Below are 23,393 nucleotides of genomic sequence, written 5' to 3'. Positions count from 1 at the left end.
ACTCTGAAGTTACTCCATTGAGAGTGAGCTAAAAACCAAATCTGTGAACACTGTGATAGTTTCTAGGATAAATTGCTGGAATGAGGAAGTTTTCTTGTTTCAGAACCAATTTATTTTAAGTGGAATTTATCAATGAAACTATAGTTCTACTATATGAGTGGTAGCTTTTCATTTAAATGAGAGTTAGTCCTGAAAATGTCTCTTGATTTTCAAATGTCTTTTGATCTTTAATTTAGTACTTCATCTGTAAGTCATCAGTAATTGCTCTTAAATGTTAGAGGTTTCAACTATTTGTTATTATTTCAGATCAAAATCCCAGTTCAGTGTGTAAATTTCTTGTAATCTACCTCAAAGGGATGACAGTGAGTGCCATGAAAGATGGTTTGGGAATGCTGATCCGCAGCATAATCCACGGTGGGTCGATCAGCCGCGACGGGCGTCTGGGCGTCGGAGATCTCATCCTGGCCATCAACGGGGAGCCCACAGCCAACCTGACCAATGCACAGGCTCGTGCCATGCTCAGAAGACATTCTCTTATTGGACCAGACCTGGGGTAAGAGGCGATGATTAAACAGCAGTGCACACACGTTTGCACACACTGAAACTCTGCAAAGGAAGTAGTAGAAGTAGAAATTATTCAATACAAGTTTTTAATAATGTAAAATGTATCTGTGTTGAATGTTGTCTTACAGTTGTACCAGAATTTTGCCTAAATAAATAGTAGTTTAGTACAACATGATGAAATTGTGCTTTAAATAAGGAAATGTATGAAATACTTGAGTCTTAACCTTATTTGTTTGATTGATCTGCTGATCTGATTTCAAATCGGTTAGAATTTAATATTTAGTGTTTGTACTTGATTGTGTACGTATTTTTTACTATGAACTGGGTGATGTAAAGAAGTATGTATGAGTCGAAACTTACCAAATGCAATCAGACTCAATGTAGGGAATACAATCAAAAGTGGTATTCAGTGATTCTAAAAGCCAAATAGGCCGTATTTACAATAAGTAAATTGTATTACTGCTGCACTACTCTTCCCATCCTTTAAGGGGAAGAAAGTTGGATGTGGTATTTCACAAGTTCCGCTTGCTGAACTCAACTTGGCAGTTTTTTTAGCTTCGGTGCATAAAAGCCAACTCTTCACATTCTAGATCTGCTTGTGCACCTGAGGACGATCTGTGCCCATTTTATGTGTGAGTATTCCACGCCGGTGGTGTTTCGGCAAGAGAGCTGCCATCTTGGTTCCCTTCCTCTCGTTCTCTCCATCTGCTGTCGGGGGGGGGGGCTTTATCGCAGTCTGTTAAAGAGCTTTATCCAGACACAGAATTAGATAGTCAGATCAGTGTCAAAACAATGAGGACAACGAGATATAAAAGTTTTGGAATTCAGTTGGTTTAGATGCTGTCTTTAATATCATTCAAATACATTGATTAACATTTTAATGTGTGACACCGAACTATATTAACCAACACACATTTCAAATCTGTCTTGTGGCAACCAAACTTAAAATAGTGTCAGTACATATTATTAACACACATCGACAAAAAATGATGTCTGGATAAATCTTGTCTGACTGCATCAACTTGCTGTACTCACACTTGCTGCACAACTTCTTCTTTCTCTGTGACTAACATGTTCCATTCTTACCTGGATGTTTTGTGCCACTGACATCTCAATTTGTAAACTCTCTGTTTTTACATTAATCTTTGGCGTTTAAGCTCCTCCGTGTCTCGCACTGCATGTTCTTAATGAACTCGCTCACCCATTTCATTATTTCACCGGGATTAATTTCCCTCTCTGTCCGCATGCCATCATGTGTAAAAACCAAATCAACCCATCTGTTGAAGATCTGTCAGCTCCACTCAGATGTGTTATTGTGCCCTTCAGAAACAACTTCACTCTGACTTTTTGGGGGATTTTTGGGAGGAAATGGGACTTTTAAGTGGGTGTCAGATTTTGTCAGCTAGCTTTTGGTTCATTTCTCAACATGAATTAGTAACCTGCTCATGAATTAAATGATTGATACACCCTTTAAAATGTGTCACATGTTCCTTCACACAGTAAGTAATAGAAGACTTGATTTGCTCAGACATTCATGAAGGTAAACATCTGTTATGAAAAGTCAGACGTCAAGGGCTGATGTACAATTCATTGCATTTCACCTTGGACTGGAGAATACATTGGCGAAATAGACAGTTCAGTATTACTGCAGTCTTGTGCTTACAGGTAAATTTGCTATAGAAAAAAAAAACAAGCTTCTGGATGTAAACAAGCAGCTGATTTGAAAAAAAGCCATTTTTTTAGATAAAAATCCCTTTTTTTAGATAAAAAGGGGGCAGTTTTAATGCTTTCATATTTTTTTGCACTTGACTGCCAGTTCTTCTCTATTTTTTGCTAAATTACCATCTGAGTACATAATGAACAGGAGCATAATTACCACTAAGGTGGGTAATGGAGTTTCAAAAAATGTGGGATGCCAAATTGTTTGCTCTAAGAAATGACTCATTTTTGTGTGTGTGTGTGTGTGTGTGTGTGTGTGTGTTCAGCATTACATATGTTCCAGCAGAGTATCTGGAGGAGTACAAGGCCAGCCTAGAGCAGCCTAAAGAAGATGTCTTCTCTGAGACATCTCCAGTCCCAGTCCCTGTTCCAGCTCCAAAGTACGTAATTCCACAAACGGGTAAAATGAACTGGCTTGTTTACAAGGAATCTCAACAGGGCACATTTTATGTTTGCATTCAGTGCTTCTCACCAAAGCACACTGTGTGTGTCTGTGAGGTCCAACAAACATGTTGAATGTATTTAATGGTGCAGTGTTTACATGCATGTTTGCTAGCTAGCAAGCCTTTGTTGGCACATTGCTACCTCTTTTTGTGTTACCGCCACCAACTGTCAATCAGTGGTATAGCATGAAAACATTACTACATAGCACTACCAGTGGTCAAAAACTCCCTTAAGATCAAAAAGGTACCTTTAAGTCTTGTTATCTAACTGAACTTATTGTTTGGTTTTCATATCTAAAGCTTGAATGAACCCCTGGCAACCATGTGAATCTAAGTTTTTAGAGTTTTATCAAACTCTTTCTTTCTACTATTGTTTATTTAGAGATATTCCTAACCTCCCCGAACGGGAAGATGGAGAGGGAGAGGAGAGTGCCTCTTACAGCAACTGGAACCAACCCAGGAAGTGAGTACACACCGTATCTACACTTTTGATCTAATTTTGTGAACAAGTCCATGACAGATACGGTTTGAAGAACTTACATGGTAGACTGAGGGCACAAGCATGAAGCACACAAAGAAATTATTTTCTGTCCGGCATCCAATAAAAGATTTACAGATTCAAATCCGTACCAGAGTCACAGCTTTGAAGTGAAAAATGTCCGTATGTAGCATGCTGATATTGGTATATTCCTCAGAGTGGAGCTCTTCCGAGAGCCAGGCAAGTCCCTGGGTATCAGCATCGTCGGCGGCCGAGGGATGGGCAGCCGACTGAGCAATGGAGAGGTCATGAGGGGGATTTTTATCAAGCACATCCTGGAAGACAGTCCCGCCGGACAGAACGGGACCCTGAAGACCGGAGACAGGATTGTAGAGGTGAAGGAACATTTCAGGTCACAAGATCTAATAAACTTGAGGTTTTTTTTGTGGAAGATTTTAATCAATAAGGAGACTTGTTTTCATACTACTAACCTTGTCCCGTGTTATTTTGTTAAGATGCAGTCATTTGAGAGACTGCCAAAAAAAACCCTGAAGAATTTAAATGCTAAAAAAAACCCAACCCATGTGGAGTGGAGAGTTTGGGCACGTGACAGACTCTTCTCCCTGATATCTCTTGACAGGTGGATGGAGTAGACCTAAGAGATGCCAGTCACGAGGAGGCAGTTGAGGCCATACGCAGGGCAGGCAATACTGTCTCCTTCTTGGTCCAGAGTATTATTCACAGGCCCAGGGTAAGTCTGTATAATAGTGTCAAAGCAATTACTGGTAACTACCTCATAATCTAAAAGGTCACAATTTCCTCACTCTGTAGCTTCTTTTTCACCTCAAGTTAAAGTTTAGTGTTTCTGCACAGACCATTTAGGGCACTTTCAAAAACCAAAATGCACAATATACAACCCCTGTAGTATTTGGCTGGCTTTTGAATGTTGAATGTAATTTTGAAATATTTTATGAGAAAGACAACAAACCCAGCATGGCATATTAAATATATTAGCAAGTTTTAACCTCTAAGTGCAACACTCATTGAAAATCCCCGTATCAACAGCATCGTTTGTTGTTTGAAAGTGCCCTCAGGCTTTTAAAGCATGACTAAGTAGTTTCCAGCTGGGGCTGCTACTGGCTTGGTTCCAGTGTCAGATCTCTCATAGTCCATCACTTTTCATGCATTGTTATGTGTGAGATATTCCCACGTGCTCTCCTTAACATTCTGCTTACTCATTAAGCTTTGTAGCAACTTATAATGTAATGTAGCATGTACAGAGCAACAACAAGAATGCATCTTAATGGACACTAATGCTCAACTGTGGTGACTAAAAAATATTGAAACGGCTATAATCAATATTTTTATAATAACAACAGAGGGGCGTCTCGCAGTGACGTACCCTCACATAAATATCACCCTAACTCTGCAGTTTCTTTCAGATATACGGTTTATAGCGTCTTTCAGCTCATTGTTTTGGCTCTCCAGCCTGCAACTCTTTTAATCTTTGTTTCATGCTCATTGCTCTTGTAACATTATTTTCCACCATAGCTGGCAGCTGTTTTGAGCGGAAAAAGCCCTAAACATCTACTGTATGCTAAATGCTCAGTGCCAAACAGCAGACAAAGTAAGCAACCAGCTGGTAACAACGGTTACAGTAGCCAGATATTTCCCTCAGGAGTTGATGAATATACCAATAACACAGGTAAAAGGAGAAAGGATATAAGACTTTCATTAATGATTGCCCCAAGTGGCAAAAAAAACAAGTTAATGCAGGTTTTAAATACATTTACATATTTGCTAAAAACCTGGATGAGAAGATTGATAGATCTCGTAGCTGTCTGCTTGCTAAATTTGATGCAAACCATACAGCTAGCAGATGGTTAGCACAAAGGCTGGAAACAGGGTAAACAACTTGCCTAGATCTGTCCAAAGGGAGCGAAACTCTTCCGACCAGCACTCACTAATTGGTGCAGCAGGTTGTGTTACTTTGGACGGAGCCAGGCTAACTGTTTCCCCCTGTCTCCAGTCTTTACGCTAAGTTAAGCGAACCCTGTGCTGGCTGTAGCTTCATATTTAGCATACAGACTAATTTGTAGGAAGTAGGCAAGTAAGTGTATTCCCCAAAATGCTGAACAATCCTTTCAAGAGGTTAGTAACATATGTCCACACAAAATGTCTCTATACTTCATGTCTGACTCCAGTTGCTACATTATGAGTTGCCTCAAACTTGCATGTCTGTTCCTCCACACTGCTTTCCCAGCCTGAGTCAATATATAGCTCAGCTCCATCACCTGCTGTAGAGCACCACACCACCGCTTTCACATGCATGCCACATCGCACGCGTCAGGTAATCCGTCTTTCTCTTTTTGTCTCTCTCATTTCTATTGCATCAGCTATCCATCACGGTTAATCTTTGCTGCATTATCTCTCCAGACTCCCCTTTCTTCGCTGTCTCTCACACTGTTAGCTGAGTCTTTCTTCTTAACTGCATCTTTGACTTTGATACACACAGAAAGTGCGTATTGACGGAAATAAAGACAAACTGGAATTGGAGACACCCTCTGGGAGAAAACGAAGCGGAGGTTTATTTTAATATGCCGACATCCTATTCTATTTTCTATCACAGAGCAATCTAACCGTAACAATGACATGACCCACAATGATGTTTTTAATCGAAAGGGTCGGAAAATGGTTAAATCAATTTAGTCGCTGGCACTAGCAAGTATTTTAGAAAATGTCTGTGCTGAAGGTGTGTTATGCCGACATTCAATACACACCCAGACTAGATTCTTAATGCAATTTAACCATGGGAGGTTATTGAAATGTCATTGCTTCATCTAATAAAGGAAGTCATAAAATAAACAATAGAAATGCAAATAAGGAAATTCATACCTGTGTGGCTACACGGCCGTGAAATACTACTCCACACTGCTCCCACCCAGCATATTGGAACAGGCAAACATTTAGGAAGGAGACATATTTTCAGTTGGCTATAAAGTCGCTGATGTTAAGTTGCAGCTGCACTGAAATTCATAACAATGGACTTAATAGATTTAAAAATATTATTTTGATTGGATCATATCTCTAAGTGCTGTCGGCAGGTCAGTAATGCCGTTTTTAAATGCAGCCACTGGGGGCCACCTAGAGAGTATAATAGCACATCCTTGCTGCTTCCCTTTAAGTTTAAAATCCTTCTCTTGTAAGCAGTGAATAATCTCAAGGTAGCCCGGAGGAATCTTTGAAACATTTTGTTAAAGTATTTCAGAGAAAGAGGCTTTGCTCTGATTTTTTTTGATGTAGAGGAAACGGCTGTCCTCAAGGAAGCCGCTTGCTGTAATGGTTACTCATTTAAATAAAAACCTGAGGTGCTTCTGTCCTCAACACACTGCCCCTTTTTCTTTTCTGTTTTTTCTTTTTTCTTTTTTTCTCCCGGATGGCCTCCGATTCAATTTTGTCAGAAGGGCTTAGCCATCATAATAAATATTCGTCATGTTGTCAGCTTGTTGCTCCTGTGTGTTGCTTTTTAGAAGCCGCCCCTGCCCTTTCTGCAGCTAAATAGCCACCGCGGGTCAAGTCTCTGCTGCACTAATCAAACCTACTTAGCGCCTGCCCTCCCTCAGGTTAGAAAGCTACCCCATGTCTGTGTCTGCCTGCTCGTGTATGGGTTTGCTTCTCCTTGACCTTCTGACTTGTTCAAATTTGTGTTAACAATGAGCTGCTAACACGAGTGAAGAAGAGGATGAAAGAAAGCATGCATGTGTTTGTGTGGAGTCTTGGTGGGTTAGTGATCAAAAATAATTTGGTTTCTGTGTGCATGTGTGCAACGCGTGGGCATTTAATTCAGTGTCATGACAGCTATGAGGTGCATTCAAATTTGTATGAATTGTTCTAAATACCTCTGCTGTCATGAAAATTACTATGCTAAACTATTTGTCCTATTTCTGCCTCTGTATATATGTGTGTGCCTCACTGTTATTTTGAATCTATACTATGTCGACTTATTTATATCTCTCTTCCTGTGCTTTGCTGTGTCCCTCTGTTGCGCCACCCAAGAAGTAAAATCATAGAAGAGGCTTTTACTTTAAGTGCGTTTTATTTTTCCTCCTGTCCCAGTCTGTAAAGGCCCAATTTTTCCCAATTATCCCTCAAACACTGTCCCAAGTGTCTCTCTGCCAGGGTAAACAAGACAACTTGATGCGACAGCCGGCACTCAACACAAACACTGTTATGTGAAGAATTATAAACTGCAATATCTTTTTTATTTATTTCTGTTTTGTTTTTTTTCCAAAATGGCAGACTTCTTTGGCAAAACTTTTAAAAATCATTGGGAAGTAATGGTCAAGCTTGGATTGGGATGTGGTGCTGGATAAGCTTTTTTCCCTCAACACATCAATGTTTTGGCGTGGTTGCGTGTGTGTGCCTTAGTTCTTAGTCTGGTTTTGCCAAGCTTCAAGTTAGCTGAACAAAACAAGTGAAAGTTTTTCTTTAGTTAAATCTTCACTTGTAACATTTATTAACAGATGGTTTTTCACTATACAGCGTATAGCGCATAAGTAGTTTTAGCCATTCAGAACTCTTATGACTTTGTATGAACTTGTCAGTATTTATGAAAATCCTATTTCTGCTTTACGCAGCAATATGATACAGTATCATTCACTGAATGAAGTGAATATTATGAATGTGCTCTCTCATACGTAAGTGATTTAACTTCATGTCCGTCTTTTACAAAGCAGTCGTTGATAACAGACACCAGCGAGGAGAAAGTTGCAGCGTTGACGAGGGACAACAAGGACAAGGTTGGTGTTTTCAATTACCCTCCAATGACTGTATTGTATCAGTGCTTTGTATTTGTCTTTGTCCCACAGCAGCAAGAAACCAGGTTTGAAATATAGGAGTGTTTTAAGTCAAATTTGTGTAGGCGTGTTCAACTTTTCCCGCCATATGTTTTCACGCTGGTATATGCCTGTCAATAGATGTGGGTGTCAGAAATGTGTTGTCTTCTAAAGTTGTTGCCCTTTGTCTCTTCTCTGTAGGAGGGTGACAGTCACAGTAGACTTTACCTCCGCCTCTCCCCAACTAACCCTTTCACTCCTACCCCGTTTAAGGTTTGTGGGTCTCTGTGTTGTGCTTTTCACTTTCTGTGTACGCCTGTACAGACGTGTTGATATACCGCAATACGCTTCACGTATTGAATGTATTCTAACATGCTGTACATGCGCACACTTGTTCATGTCCTAACATCTCCTCCATCTGTCTGAAATCCTTTGTGCCTTTTTGTGAAATCAGAACCTTTTTGTGTTTGTCTTTTGATCTTTGTCACTTCATTAACCTTCCAGAATCAGTACTCACTGTTTTGTATTTAAAAAGAACAACAATTAAAGTGATTTATTGCTCTTGGTTTTCAGGTAAGTGTATATATGAATTTCTGATGGGTGAATATTTGATTTTAAGTACTAATTTAATAAGTAACTACATAAATTATAATTGAGTAATTAAATATAGTATTTTTGACTAAGCATCATTGTATTATAACTGAAGGCTGTAGCTTAAATAAGCTGATTAACCTAGCTCTGATTTGAGCCTCTGGTATCTATATGGAACCATAATTATTCCTCAGCATAAAGCAAACATGTCCTGCTATAACAGATGAAGCTGTTAATGTAACCCAAACATATGGCTTCTGTTGATCACATCGACAGCTTTCATGCGCCTTCCTGTCTCCATACACACTTTATTTCAAGTTGATTCAGACTTAAACGCAAAGATAAAGCCTTCGTCTCTCTCTTTAACTTTCACTAATAAGCTATTTTCAAACTCCTTCTGTGGCGTGACAGCCGGCAAAGCGTGAGGCGGCGAAGGCATCTCCCACCAGCGCTGTCCTCCTCCTGCCAGTGGTGCCCCATGTGGGAGAGACTGATACAGACACGCTGACAGAGATTCCTGGCAGACCCACTGAGGCAGAGGAGGAGAACGAGGTGGTGGAGGAGGTGGAAGAGGAGGAGGATGAGTTTGGATACAACTGGAGTAAGTTCAGTTAATGTTTTTCTAAGGGTGTAATTATTGATTCTGTAAGGAACAATGGTAAAAAAAAAAAAAAAAAAGTTTTCTCATATTTTTTACTGAATTTCACACTGGTATATCATAAGTAAATCCTGGTATTATATTCTCCAGGAAGTTTCACCTAAACCGAAACAATAGTTTAGTTTATAGTGTGCTTTAACTGCCACTAGAGGTCCTCCAAGTTACACATTTGCCTTGCCTGCTCATAAATCCACCCAGACTCGGCAATAAAAGAGCACTGATTCATATGCTTAAGGTTGTCGTACCTCAGCAAAACCTGAAGGACTCAATGTACCAATTAGCATCCTGCAGATGTCAAATGTAGGATAAACTCACTCCTGCAAGGAGAACGAGGTCACAGTCACTCACATTCAACTCAGGAAACTAGCATAAAGGACATACTTCCAGCCTCCAAACACCTGGGACTGTGGTGAATATATGTGTGTGTGTGTGTGTGTGTGTGTGTTAGAGTGTTAGAGAGTGTGCGCCCATCCTGCGGGGATAAGATTGATGAGGTTGGGCCCGGGGAGGTGAGTTGTGGAGATTAGTACAGGACTGATGGTTCAACAGTGGCAGGGAGCCCAGAACAACAGGAGCCCATTGGTCTGAAGAGTGGCTATCTAACACACCAGAGACAGGAGAGGTGGATGGAGAATGAGTGGGGGGACTGGAGTAAAAAAGGGAAGGGATAACAATAGAGACAAGATTGAGACAAAGAGATAGAAGGTGAGCCTGAAACAAAAACAAAAAGAAAAAAAACGACCGAATCCAAATACCGGCCCCTTTTTCTTTGAGCAGCATGACGTGAACTGATATGGGAGCCCAGGCTTACATCTGTCTGCCATGACTTTCAACTGCCTCTTTCAGAGAACATAATCCAGCGCTATGGCAGCCTCCCAGGTGTCTTACACATGATCGAGCTGGAGAAAGGCAAGACGGGACTAGGCCTCAGCCTGGCGGGGAACAGGGACCGCTCTCGCATGAGCGTGTTCGTGGTGGGAATAGACCCCAACGGGGCGGCCGGCAAGGACGGACGAATGGTGGTGGGGGACGAGCTGCTGGAGGTAAGATGTGTATTGATTATGGTTATCAGCTAAAGTAAGCAAAGTTTGCGGGGCATTTGACACCTTAAACTACTTTTCTTTTCTGTTGTATGGGTTTTGATGTGACTGTTTTGTATTTAAAAAGTGTATCTAATTCCATTTCCTCTATTTTTGTATCCTCTCAGATCAATGGGCAGGTCCTTTACGGCCACAGTCACCAGAATGCTTCCTCCATAATCAAGAGCTCTCAATCTAATGTCAAAATCATCTTTGTCAGGTATAAAAATAAGTTTTTCTTATATAAAAGCTAAAAAAAAAAAGATTCCATGGCAACTGAACCAACATGTCATTGTCAGACAATGCTTACAATGAAAACTGCCATGAGAATCCTTAGTGAGTCTATTGTAATGCTTTTTAAACGTCAATAGAGGGAGCTATTGTAATTCAACAGAAGGATACACTTGTGACTTGGTGAAGTATTAAAATCCTTATTCAGTGGTGACTAGCAGGTTTTCCAGTAATTTTATATCTATATATTTGGCATTTCACCATAAAAACATGATTCTCGCACCACTATAGCTCCAAAGCCACACTATGTTGTAGTTGTAAGCTGGTTTTGTGTGTATAATGAGGAAAACAGAGTATGTTGATGTGTGCTGTTGATGTATGTATTTTCCCACAATGCAATGCACAAAGGAAATCATAGCTGGACTGTGCTTGACAAGTTCTAGCCCCTCAGAAAATAAATGTCTTTGTTAGGTGTCATTTTAATTTAGCAGTTAATTGATGGCCAATGGCACAAGTATTCTATCATTTCCTGCCAGCACAAAGGAGTGAGTGTTTCTTTTATACTAACTGCAAAAACTACAGTATACAGCATTGAGTTGGGCCATAGCAGCTGACATATCAGCAGAGTCCGACACTTATGACCCTTGACCCTCCTGCGAACCGCCTCTGTCAGGATCACTCTACTTAACCTTCTACTTAACTCACATCCCTTTCCTCACTCCCTGAAAGAGAGACACTGTGATCAGCCACGTAAATCATCGCTCCGCTGTCACAAAGCAGAGGAGCGACGATTTACGTGAGTTATGGCTGTTTGGAACAGGAATACGGAGGCGCTGAACCAGATGGCCGTGGGACCAGTGAGAGAACACGAGGGAGACACAGCGGAGCCCCACGCTGAGGTACAACTGCGCTTATGGCCAAACACATAACACAGACGTTGCACATATGCACAAGCGCTTCAACAGAGAGCAAAGTTCCAACTGCATAGGAAGCTATGACACACAGACACAGTTATTATTAGCACCCATTATTAGTACTTTTCTACCCTTAAAATGTTTGGTTTCATGCTCCCTTATTTGTTTTCTTGCTCATAAAAGTCTGTGTGGTCCTGGAGATCCCAACCTCCCATGCCTGTGTGCAACTCCCAAGACATCCAAAAACCACTAACAGTTGTGTAGACACACACACACTCAGTACTGTACTCCCACCAGCTAACGGACACGCACACAAGTTTCAGTCATTTACTTCGTACTGTACCAACTGCTGCCTGTTTCCTCACAGCTCCAAACAACTGCTGCTAATGGCGACGCCGATATTTCAAAGTATATGCATCACCTCATAAAGCTGAAGGTGAGAAACACTGGACCCCTCCTCCCCACACCCATATACACATAACAAGCACATAAGAATCCTGTTCCTTTTGAAATACCAAAATAAAGACAAGAATTGAGGGAAAGTAAGAAGCAATGCAATAATGAGAGAGGTATACACAAAAAAGTCAATGGGGTATGACCGAGGAAGAGAGCGGGGAGCTCACAGGAGCAGTCGAGCCTGACGAGCTGCCAGGAAAGCGAAAAGAGACAGAACATTGTTAAATAAAAGGCTGACTAAATACACCAACATGTGAATAGGGGAAGAGCAGTTCCAAAGGGACATAAAGGCTCAGTTCACCCAAATAATAAAAGAAGGAAAACATTTTTTTTTACCCCTTGTGGTGTCTATTTTCTAGCTATTCAGTTTTATTTGGCAAGATTTTCAGATGTCAAGCACTGGAAAATATCACAACACATTTGAAGAACATTGAAAAGCAGTTCACACTGAAAGCGGTTTAGCCTGTGGATTATTTAGAATCTTTTCTTTTTCATTCTTCTATCTGCATGACTACATACAACAATAGTTCATTTGATAAACATGATTTTTTTTTGTGCGTGTGATTCGGGTGAACTGACAATGAGACAAAGAAAAGAGAAGGAGAAACAGGGAACACAATGTTGCTGGAAAAGCTACAGCACCTGGACGGGAGCTCCAGTTGGGGACTATCCATCTGGTACATAAGGCGACAGGGGGATGACTGTGTAAATGCAGCAGCATCTGGCTAAAACCCTCCCTATGAACAAAAGATCAGAAGTGGGATGCAAGGTGAAGCTGGAGATAATTATCTTTCTGGAGATAATTGTCAGTTGCAGGTCCAGCTCTATTATGTAGCACATGTTGGCAAGTTCCGTGTGTCAGTCCGCATGGTTTTGCTCCACAAGGTGGCCGTGTTCAGATGTGTTAAATGGTGTCAATTTAATGTAGTTGTGTGGTTTTTTTTTTATTCATGCACTAATGTTGTTCTCCAATAGGAGGACGGAGGACTTGGCATCACCTTTGAGGAGGGGAACACTGAGAGTGGAGTTGAGATTCAGAGTATAGCTGAAGTGAAAGGACACACAGGCAGAGTATGTATTGCATCCTGTAGCTAATGGTTTGTGTATATTTTACAGCTGATTTTTAACCAAACATACAATGTGCTCTATGCAGGAGGGCTGCATGAAACCAGGGGACAAACTCTTAGCCGTGAATGGTGAATCGGTGCTAGGCTACAGTGTGGAAAAGGTACAGTGTGTCAGTGGAAGTTAACTGTATAATCATGTGATTAAACAGCATTATTTGCAGTATTTCAAATTACATTTATTACATTAGAATTCTCTAGAAAATAAGAGTCATAATGTAAAGCTGGAGTCTGATAATTCTACTGTGTTTTAGGTCAATTCTCTACTGAGAAAAACCAAAGGTCCAGTGAAGCTAACCTTCTCTACAAATGAGATCCCCTCCTCCTTCTCCTCTCCCCAGTCAGCCTATCAGGACATTGGTTGCTCGGATGGCGTCCTTGCCAGTCTACCCAGCATGCCGAGCGCCACCACAACTACCCTGAGTGAACCAGAGGCAGAAGCAGGAATCAGTGAGCTTGCTTACAATTACAAAATACCCCATTTTCTGCTTCCAAGATGAATAGATAATACTTTTTTTTTTTTTTACACCGTACCTCACTTCTCTTACTTCCTCTATTTCAGGTCCGAGTCGCTCGTCCACCCCTTCCACTCTGACCTGCGACCCGGCGACCTGTCCCATCATCCCAGGCTGTGAGACTACCATCGACATCTGCAAAGGCCGCACAGGCCTGGGCCTTAGCATCGTGGGAGGCTGTGACACCCTGCTGGTAGGAAACAAAAAATATGACCCTGGATCTGCTAATGAGGCCATATCACTTTACCAAAGAGCTATTCTGATATGAGAAGACAGCAAAAGCAAAAAAAAAACAGCAAAAACATTCTTGGAGTTAAGAATGAGGTTTTTTAAAGAAATAATTGATTTTACAACACAGTTTTGCTGATTTTACAGTCTGTAATCCTTTTGTGGAAATATAGAGTAAATTATTAAAAGTTATGTGCCTGTATTTTTAAGTTACCACCCACTTAGAATCTTTAGTGGTGGTATAACTGATGCTGGAAATAGCCGCGGCGGCACAGGAATGTAGGAAATGATGTTGTCACAGCCTTCCTCCTCCTCTGCCTGCCGTCCTCTCCTCAGCCTCATCCATTCTGTCTGCTCAGTCAGGCTTGGGGTGGGGTGGGGGGGTGGCAGGAGGGGCAGCTCTTTGTCTGGCCTCGGCCGCAGCAGACAATATCCAGCCCTGGAATGTAACCTCTGAACCCCAGATGACATTGGAACGCAGAGAAAACCCACTGGAAGTCAGGAACACACACAGACACTCCGAATGAGAATCTAAACTAATGTATGTTTGCTGTAAAACGCAAAGACAATAAATCACACACGTCATTTTTACAACCATCCTCTCCTCCAACATGGTGTTTGTACAATTACCTCATCCCCCCACCACTACCTACTATTTACGCCCTGTATCCTGTTCACCTTCTTCTCCTATTCTGTGCTTATTTCTCTCACTCCAGGGGGCCATCATTATCCATGAAGTTTATGAAGAAGGGGCAGCCTCTAAAGATGGCAGGCTGTGGGCAGGAGACCAAATCCTCGAGGTGCGGTATAATGAGCATCACGTATGACCCAGATAAAAAAGAGAGGGTGTCTTCAGACGTGGCTGCCTGAGGAGTTTTGACATGAAAGCTTGGGTTTCCAAGATGGGTCAAAGATCAAACTGTTTGATACAACAAGTGTGTGATGAATGAATAAATCTGTGTTTATCTTAAATATGTAAGGAAGCACAAGTATATATTTCTGTCTGCCTCACGTAGAAAGACAAGTTAAATATCCTAGCTCAACTTGGATTTGCCCTCTGTTTGACCTCATGCTTTGTCACAGAGGGAGGGCCAGGGTGGGGCTCAGGAGTTTAGTTATGGTAGCTCAGTCAGTAGACCTGAATTGAAAGGCACACATGCATGCACACACATACACACACCCCTTATGACTTAATTGCCCTCTACTATTCCTTTCTGTCACCGAGCCAAGCTGCTGTGTTTAGAAAACAGGGTCAGAGAGGATAAGTTGAAAAGAGTGGTTTTCCCAGTCCGCAGCAATGCCGTTAGCTGGGAAAAATCCTTTGCACGTCGGCCGACGGCGAAGGCTAATGGGGTATTTCCTCGCTTTAATGTGGTTTTAAAAAAAAAGAAGAAGCTGGACGTCAACCCTAACATTGACCACTCCAGCTTCTCACAGACTTCTGAGGGAAGGCTGCTTCCCTTTAGTGAAATCTGAGTGTTGTAACATCACCCTGTGATTTTAATATATTATGATCCAGTTTTCAGACATCTCAGCAGTTTGGGTTTCTAGAGAGGAAATGTAACCTTGGTTGTTAAAGGAAAATTCTGTTTTAGCATTAAGCCTTTAGCCTGTTAGCACTTTTATAGTCCTCTGCTACATTCACTTTATATCAGGGATAGAAGAATAGGGCCCCAAATATGGAAATTGGCCCAAACATTTATTCTTTCAAAATTAACCTTAAGTGTAGGTCAGAGCATTTTTGTAAATACAAACAATAGTTAGGGTTTTGATGGAGTTTTTTGAGTGTTGACAGCACAACTCTTTTTTTCTCCCGTTGCAGGTGAACGGCATCGACCTGCGTGCAGCCAGTCACGATGAAGCCATCAACGTGCTGCGGCAGACCCCGCAGAGAGTCCGGCTGGTGGTCTACAGGGATGAGACCCAGTACAAGGAGGAAGACCTGTGGGACTCGTTCACCGTAGAGCTCCACAAGAAGCCCGGCCAGGGCCTCGGCCTGAGCATCGTAGGCAGGAGGTGAGCGAGATTTATTATTAGTGCTCCCGCTTAATGCCTAGTATGCACTTATTAATGTGCAGCAGGATTTATTACAATGCTGAATGAGCGTTATATATAAAAACTGTGGAAAAGGTGCTTTTTCATTAAAGAAAGAGCTTGCTTTTGGGGGTCACAAAAAGGGTTAGCATATTAGGAATAGCAATTACTAGCATGAACAAAAATAATTAGTAATCAAAGAGTCAACATAGTTTGACAGTAACTGTATGAATTTTCTTTTTTAACGCAGATCACGGGACCAGAGGTAATCATTATTAAAAGACCTGTATATGTGAATAGTGTGTAGCGTGTAGAGAGTTAGAGAAATAGATATCTCATACATCCATAAAAACAGTTAAAAAAGATATTTTTAGACCAATACATAATAAACCATATGAGGTGCTACCGTGTGTTTGATTTTACCATCTTTAGGCCTTTTGCTTATCCAACCCTAAGCATAAGTGGGTTTAATTAAAATGGTAAGATGTCATATTTGGTGTGTATACAAATTCCTTTACTTACTTTCCTACATGTCTACAGTAACTGTAACACATCATGACTAAATGATGGTTTTTCAACGTTATTTTATGGTTGAATAGCTGTATACCTGGTTAAACTTTACAAAAATGCTTTTGATTAGCCATCAGATCATTTTCAAAGAAACTAGTGGTGTTCCTGACTCCGGTGTATTGCCAGAGACGGGGCTGTATCAGGGAGCGCTGCCGCTTTCGTTCCCATCAGAGCTGCTGAGGAAGATTTAGGCTACTAGGACGTGAGCTGGCAAACTGTAGACCGTCTTACACACAAACTCGACTCAGGCATCTATTCTCGCTGTAGCATTCGTGGGGAAAATGCCCGCTGGTCCACATGCTGACAGTCTGTTGCTGTCAGGTGTGTGGTGTGTGGTGATTGATATCTCACCTCCGGGAAATGGCTTACACAGACCATACCTTCACACGCACTGCTGCCCAAGTTTTGGATTGTGGCTTGAACAGCGTGGACGGCAGTAGGATGATCAACTTTTTTAATATAGTTGTAAATCTTTGCTTCTGTCACTGTGGTTTTGCTACACAAGTGGAAAAAAACAAAAATGCTCAATAGGATGGAAAAGGCAGCAACATAAGAGACAACCTAAAACCCTTGGCTAAAACGGAAAGTGCAAGCTAGCAGTTAGTGGTGAGGAGTTGTGACAGCCAAGTGTCTCTGGCACCGGGGACCGAGTGGGATCAGGTTGCCTTGCTTCACAGCTTCTGCTTGTGTTAGTTTTATCCACGTGGAGATTGGCACTTCAGATATGCAATGTCAACGGTAGAGATGTGCTTTTGGAAATAGTTGCTCAGAGTGAGCTCAGATTTTTATTTTTTTGCTATGTTGACCTGGTTTGAGATGGGATGTTTTGACTTGGGTTTTGCTTCTTTGGCAAATAATAGAGCTTTAAAACCCATATTTGTGGGACAAGCAGATGGCAGTCACCACTGCTGACTCTGGTAGGTGTAGACACCTGTCAATCAAACAAACAACAAGGATTAACATCTCAATGAAGGATGATTCTTAAAACTGTCACCAATACACTTATTAGAGTAAATTAAATAACTGAGTTATACTTTCAGCACTGTGCAGCTATTAAAGGAAGTATTTTTTAAATAATATGCAATAGCTTCTCACTTTCTGTGCCTGACTGCAGCATGTTCACTGTAAGGAGATGCAGGATTCAAGATGGAAAACACATTTATTGAGGTCACAGTTGGAGGGTAAACACGCTCTTTGCTATTAAATATTCCATTTTACCAGCTGTTTGTCTGCCACTTCCCGAGGAGCATAAGCCTAACCCTAACCCTATTTGTGCAGAGGTCTGCTGGAAAAATGGGAAATTGCTGGATCAATAACGGACCATCAATTACACGCTCAACAACAGACGTCAGCAGAATGATACAATTAAGTTCAGCTATTAGAGACAAATGCAGTGTGACTCTTACCAACATAAATATGCATACAGTAAGAGATGGTATCTCACCGCCATGTCTTCCAACCTTTCCCTACCAGGAATGACACAGGAGTATTTGTGTCCGATATTGTCAAAGGAGGTTTGGTGGACACTGACGGCCGACTGATGCAGGGTGACCAGATCCTGTCAGTCAACGGTGAGGATGTCAGGTCGGCCACGCAGGAGGCCACGGCTGCACTGCTCAAGGTACATCTATTGCACTTGGACTATTCAGTATTTAAACTGCATCGGATGACAAATTTAAAACAATGTGCCTCGTGTTACAGTGCTGCGTGGGGCCTATAACAATGGAAGTAGGGAGGTTCAAGGCTGGCCCCTTCCACTCTGAAAGAAGGCTGTCTGAAAGTAGTCAGGTAATTTACTGTAGTTGTGAATTTATGATAGAAATCTAATTGAAATAATTGCTCTAATCTAGTCCTTGAAAACAAGACAACGAAGGAACACTGAATGTCTTTGTTTCAGATGAGTGAAACCGGGAGCTCCAAGGTAGCCTTCCAGTCTTGTTCAGACTCTGGAACCCCTCCCGACGACCTTGACAAACTAAGTAGGAGTCCAGATTGTAAGCAGAACTGATATTAATTCATGAAGCGTCTGAGTTAGTGTAATTGCCTCCAACATTTTGCACATTTGCCTTCCCTCGCAGCTCCAGAGCATCAGGACACCAGAACGGTTGAGTTCACTAAAGGTCCCAATGATTCTCTGGGTATCAGTATCGCAGGCGGCGTGGGGAGCCCTCTGGGTGACATACCCATCTTTATCGCTATGATGAATCCCGTCGGGGTGGCTGCTCAGACCCAGAAGCTCAAGGTACGAGATTTACACCTCCCTCTCGGTAACCTTTATCTCGCTTCCAGCTGAATACAAAACGGAGAGTTTGCACACCAGTGGTTCTTGTGTGGGACTTAATGCGAGTCTCAGTTATTCACACTGATGTCATTCCCACTCACTTTACTCAGTTTGTGAATCTCAAATCCTTTCAAAGGTCAAGAGCCTACAACCTTTAGCAGTGACCTTCGCTGTTAAATGACAATTGTATCTCTGTGTGACGCAGACTGGAGGAGGACAATAGCCATTGCTAACATGGATAATAAATCTCCCACTCCTGCATTCACATCATTAAGCCTACAGAAGGGCTCATTGAAATGAATAGGGGCAAATCTTGAATAGTATATTCATGCTGCTTTATCTTTTCAGCCAGAATGAGATGAGAACGCTACATAATGAAATTACTCAGCCGAACACAAGCATAGTTTTGCTTTTGTATGGCGTGGTGAATTCAATTTTCAAATGGTATTAGCCAGTGTCTCATCCTGTTATCATGCAGAGCTCCTCCAGACTTTGTGAACTAACACCGAAATAATAGAAATCACATAACAGCGCTTTTAAAAAAGTGCTTTTGATGTGCTGATACATCATCATACTGGTCCTAAGAAATAAGAAAACATCTGAGTGTGTTCATTATTTAGCCATAGAGACAACCTTTATTATTAATTTGTTTCCAGCCCAAACACTGGAGCTAAATAGAGCTGTGCAAAGAAACCCAGAGTCTGATCTGCATCTCAAATTTTCCAAACCGTTCCTCGGAAAATGTGTAAAGCCAGCTCCTGCTAAAGTTGCTTTTCTCTCGTGTGTCCTTTTTTTTTTTTAATTGTATGAAACACTCCCTTTTCCAGATCGGGGACCGCATTGTCAGTATCTGTGGAACCTCTGCTGAAGGCATGAGCCACTCACAGGCTGTCACTCTGCTCAAGAACGCCACGGGCACAATACAGCTGCAGGTCGAAACAGCACACACACACACACACACACACAGACACACTTGTTCTCTCACCCTTTCTTTTCTTATTAGATAAACCCACAGATACAGTTAGATAATCTGCAGTTGAACATGAACTGTATTCTTTACTTTATCTGTGTACAAAGTTTTCGCCTGCAAAGAACAGTCGAAGGCTGCCAGCGGCGGACTTTGAAGTACCATGAAACTCGTTTCCCTCATCCAGCACTACCACCATGCTATCAGTCTTTTATCTTGCAAGCGTAGTGTACCATAAAGACGCGCGGTTGTACATGTTCTTGTTTTCATGCACCTGTAGGTGGTAGCGGGCGGGGACACCACTGTGACAGGTCCCTCTCAGGAGCAGGCAGCCGGAGGTCTTCCACCCAGCTGCATCTTCCAAGATGACCTCGGGTATGAACTGGCTGTTACTCAAAACATTACTTCTTTTGTGTTGTAACATCCATCTTACCCCTATAATGTCAGTCTGTGTAAGGGACTGTGTGAAAATTATTAGCAGGGGACACAAATGGGGTAGAGTTATTAAGTCTTTTCTTTTTCTGAAGGGAATGCGGTCTAAATTTTTGGGACGAGCAGGAGAGGGGCTTATTTAAGCCTTCTGCTGAGTCATTCAATGCAGTTTGGTGAATGTTGTGAGAATTATTGTTCTCAAGGTGTATTCAGATACATTATGACCATGATAGTGTGGGATCAGTGTTTATTAATGCAGATGAGGGCCTTGCTTTTTCAAAAACGAAACCCCAGCCCGATAATTTCCATACAGTCCCTAACTCTCTGTGTCTTTCCATCAGCCCACCTCAGTATAAGACCATCACTCTTGGAAGAGGACCGGACGGACTGGGTTTCAGTATAGTCGGAGGGTACGGCAGCCCCCACGGAGACTTGCCGATCTATGTTAAAACAGTTTTCGGAAAGGTAACATGGTCAACTCTGTTTTGTTTTCGCAGAATTGCCAAATATATTGTGTGTTAAAAATTTAAAACTCAATTTGTGCGTGTGTGTGCGCTTAGGGAGCAGCAGCCGAGGACGGCCGTCTGAAGCGAGGAGACCAGATAATGGCCGTCAATGGGCAGACTCTGGAGGGCGTCACTCACGAAGAAGCCGTTGGCATCCTGAAAAGGACCAAAGGAACTGTCACGCTCACTGTGCTGTCATAGACACATAGGCAAACACCCACCCAGTTAATCCACATCTATAGAGATGGAAATTTTAACGTAAAAACCTTGCACGTGTGACGAGCAGTATTTCACAACTAGAAGACTGTGCTAAAATCACCTCTGAAAATATGAACAACCGTACACTGATAATCATGAAGGAGCTTATTGCTCAATGTAGCTTTGAACACTGTGATCCATGTAAGCCTGTTGCAAGTAGGCTTATGTATGCGTCATGATAAAAGAGCTTTTATCACTGAAACCCATATAATGATGATATATGATCATAAATAGGTTTCCACACAGATAACAGTTTTAATTTGTTCCTATAAGAGAACAGTATTAGAATCCATTCACTCACATTCCATGGCTCTGGTATGAAGTATTCACTGAACATTGTGGCTCAAGTATTTTGCCGTTTCCTGCAATGAAATGAACGGATTGTGAGGTCATTGTTTATTATTATAGTATTTTACAACAGATGGCACCCCCAAAGCAATATCAGAATATTTCTACAGAGGAGAGGCCTATTGTTCAAGGTTTTTTTTATAGTCTGGGGTCTACTTATAGGGGTGACCTCCCTCTGAATTCAGAGCACGAAACAGCATTAAAACGCCCTTGAGGCAATTAACTGATTAGCAGGCTTTAGCTAATGGCTATATTAGCTGATAATAGCATTATTTGTCTTTTACATTGCACTGCTGTTGGCGAGTTATCATACTGATTTTCCATGAAAGGCTGATGCTGCTGTAACTGGTATTAGTCAACTTATCATGAAGTCACTGTTGTTTTAGCAAGGGTGGCTAAGAGAGCATTTTTTAAGTGCTGAAGGCTAGAAGTCTGATATTGTAAATACACAGTGTGTAAACACTTCCCTGAAGGGAACGATGTGAATTCCTTAATGTCTTGTTCCTTAAACTAGGAAGCGTGGATCGAGTGCACACTCGACTAGATGAGGAATTGTGTGTGTGTGTGCGTGCATGACGTATTCACTGAAATATAGTGCTGCTAAAGCTGATATATAAGGTATTATGTCACAGTATTTGGATTTTTAAAAAAGTATTAATGAATGATCACTTCATGGAAGTGTGTAGAAAAGTAAACAACCTGCTATCTTGGTCGGTAGCTTCCTAAGTGTTTAACTTGTCAAATGATTATATAATGGACCTGAGCTCATTTTGACCTTATTATTTACCCAAACAGTCACCTAGTGTGCAGTTGTGTAAGTCCGTAGGCATGTGTTGTGTGGTCTAGTTTCAGAATGTTGTTTGTTCTCTGTCTTATCACCTTAAATATGTGGCTCTAGTACTGTCAGTGTGACAGTATTGGATTTATTTACACTGAATTAAATAAAAGTGACCTTTGGATTCAATCAGTGTTCCACTTTTGTCTTGTACTTTATTTTGTATGCCTAAAACAGACAGCATTCTTATTTCAGCAGCCTCTTTCTCTTACTGTAACCTTGGTGTATTCCTAATATCAAAAATAGAGTGGAGAATAATCCGAATCTCATCCTGTCACTTTAAATACACGGATACAAACAAGTGGGAGAGCTAGCCTGGTTATGAAAATAAGAAAACTCAATTGCTCCACTTTAGTTCGATCAATTCATTTGTTGTATTCAAATTATATAATAACAAAATAATATAAATAATTTAGGGGGGAGTTTGTAGGTGGATTCAGTTCTGGTCCGTTCAGTTAGTTTAGTTGAGTGGAATATGTGTGTGCTTGAGAGGGGTCCTTAAATATCCACTGAAGGTAGAAAATGACAGTAACCTGAGGCAGGTGAGGCAAGAGAATAGCAGCAGCCAGAAGAGTGTCAGTAAAGGGGACTTATCTTTTTGGTAGGTCCAATGGAGACAAAGAAGTGCAATGCTGTACCTGAGCAGGCCAGAGAGTCGAAAACACTTCCAAACTCACTCCAGGGAACAGCTTTTCTCCAGCTGAGCCTTGTTTCCCAGGAAAGTTCTGTAAATCCAGACGGTTCTTGAAACAACAGCCACTGTCTTTACTTTTACATGTGTCAGTTTTTATTTTTAGAGCACATATGGCCAGCAACTAGATTATACTGCCTAATTATCCTTTAATCTACTCGCACTCCTCTGTCTGTCCTCTTCCATGCTGGCTTTGTTAGTTTTTTCTTCACTTCTTATCTCATCCAGGTGGGAAAAAAAGATTATTCTACACATTTTTATTCCTGTCTGCGACATTTACAGCATAAAGTATTGAATGTATTCACACCGAATTAAATAAAAGTGACCTTCGGATCCAAGCAATGTGTTCCACTTTTGCATTGTCTTGTGCTTTATTGCTCCTTGTATGCCTCGGGCAGACAGCATTCTTATTTCAGCAGCCTCTTTCTCTGACAATAATCGACAAAAATATGGCGCACATAATTAAATCCACCAACAAAACTAGCTTGTTAAACCTCAGCAGAGTGACTATAAACTTAAATATAAAAATATAATGAATAATAGTGGTTGAGCATTGTGAAATGCAGGGCAACTTTCCAAATGCACCAGCTGTTACTCAATGTAACTGCTCCTTACTGAACGCTTGGGTTATTGTTA

General features: G+C 41.4%; 1 protein-coding gene across 7 annotated transcripts in view; it reads left to right on the top strand.

Moving 5' to 3' along the window:
* Window positions 1-22,195, top strand: part of LOC118338177 (multiple PDZ domain protein) — a 44,106-nt gene extending 21,911 nt beyond the window's left edge. For 2 of the 7 annotated variants that reach the window (XM_035675434.1, XM_035675428.1), the window contains 27 exons: window positions 355-553; window positions 1,155-1,196; window positions 2,550-2,663; window positions 3,109-3,189; window positions 3,422-3,599; window positions 3,845-3,955; window positions 7,938-8,003; window positions 8,241-8,312; window positions 9,042-9,231; window positions 10,135-10,331; window positions 10,496-10,587; window positions 11,419-11,497; window positions 11,880-11,948; window positions 12,944-13,039; window positions 13,122-13,196; window positions 13,347-13,542; window positions 13,655-13,800; window positions 14,552-14,635; window positions 15,658-15,851; window positions 17,913-18,060; window positions 18,141-18,227; window positions 18,337-18,433; window positions 18,518-18,681; window positions 19,548-19,652; window positions 19,968-20,062; window positions 20,461-20,584; window positions 20,680-22,195. In XM_035675434.1, coding sequence (XP_035531327.1) covers window positions 355-553; window positions 1,155-1,196; window positions 2,550-2,663; window positions 3,109-3,189; window positions 3,422-3,599; window positions 3,845-3,955; window positions 7,938-8,003; window positions 8,241-8,312; window positions 9,042-9,231; window positions 10,135-10,331; window positions 10,496-10,587; window positions 11,419-11,497; window positions 11,880-11,948; window positions 12,944-13,039; window positions 13,122-13,196; window positions 13,347-13,542; window positions 13,655-13,800; window positions 14,552-14,635; window positions 15,658-15,851; window positions 17,913-18,060; window positions 18,141-18,227; window positions 18,337-18,433; window positions 18,518-18,681; window positions 19,548-19,652; window positions 19,968-20,062; window positions 20,461-20,584; window positions 20,680-20,826 — 3,248 coding nt within the window. In that variant the 3' untranslated portion in view covers window positions 20,827-22,195. The remainder of the gene's footprint in view (window positions 1-354; window positions 554-1,154; window positions 1,197-2,549; window positions 2,664-3,108; window positions 3,190-3,421; window positions 3,600-3,844; window positions 3,956-7,937; window positions 8,004-8,240; window positions 8,313-9,041; window positions 9,232-10,134; window positions 10,332-10,495; window positions 10,588-11,418; window positions 11,498-11,879; window positions 11,949-12,943; window positions 13,040-13,121; window positions 13,197-13,346; window positions 13,543-13,654; window positions 13,801-14,551; window positions 14,636-15,657; window positions 15,852-17,912; window positions 18,061-18,140; window positions 18,228-18,336; window positions 18,434-18,517; window positions 18,682-19,547; window positions 19,653-19,967; window positions 20,063-20,460; window positions 20,585-20,679) is intronic. The other 5 variants (XM_035675429.1, XM_035675433.1, XM_035675430.1 and 2 more) reach the window with 5 other exon arrangements.
* The last annotated feature ends 1,198 nt before the right edge of the window (window positions 22,196-23,393 follow it).

This window comes from Morone saxatilis, unplaced genomic scaffold (assembly GCF_004916995.1).
Source record: "Morone saxatilis isolate NCDOM2014 unplaced genomic scaffold, NCSU_SB_2.0 Contig4, whole genome shotgun sequence".
Taxonomy (NCBI): Eukaryota; Metazoa; Chordata; class Actinopteri; family Moronidae; genus Morone; species Morone saxatilis.
The sequence above is the reverse complement of the archived record's forward strand: the minus strand, read 5'-3'. Positions and strand labels throughout refer to the sequence as shown.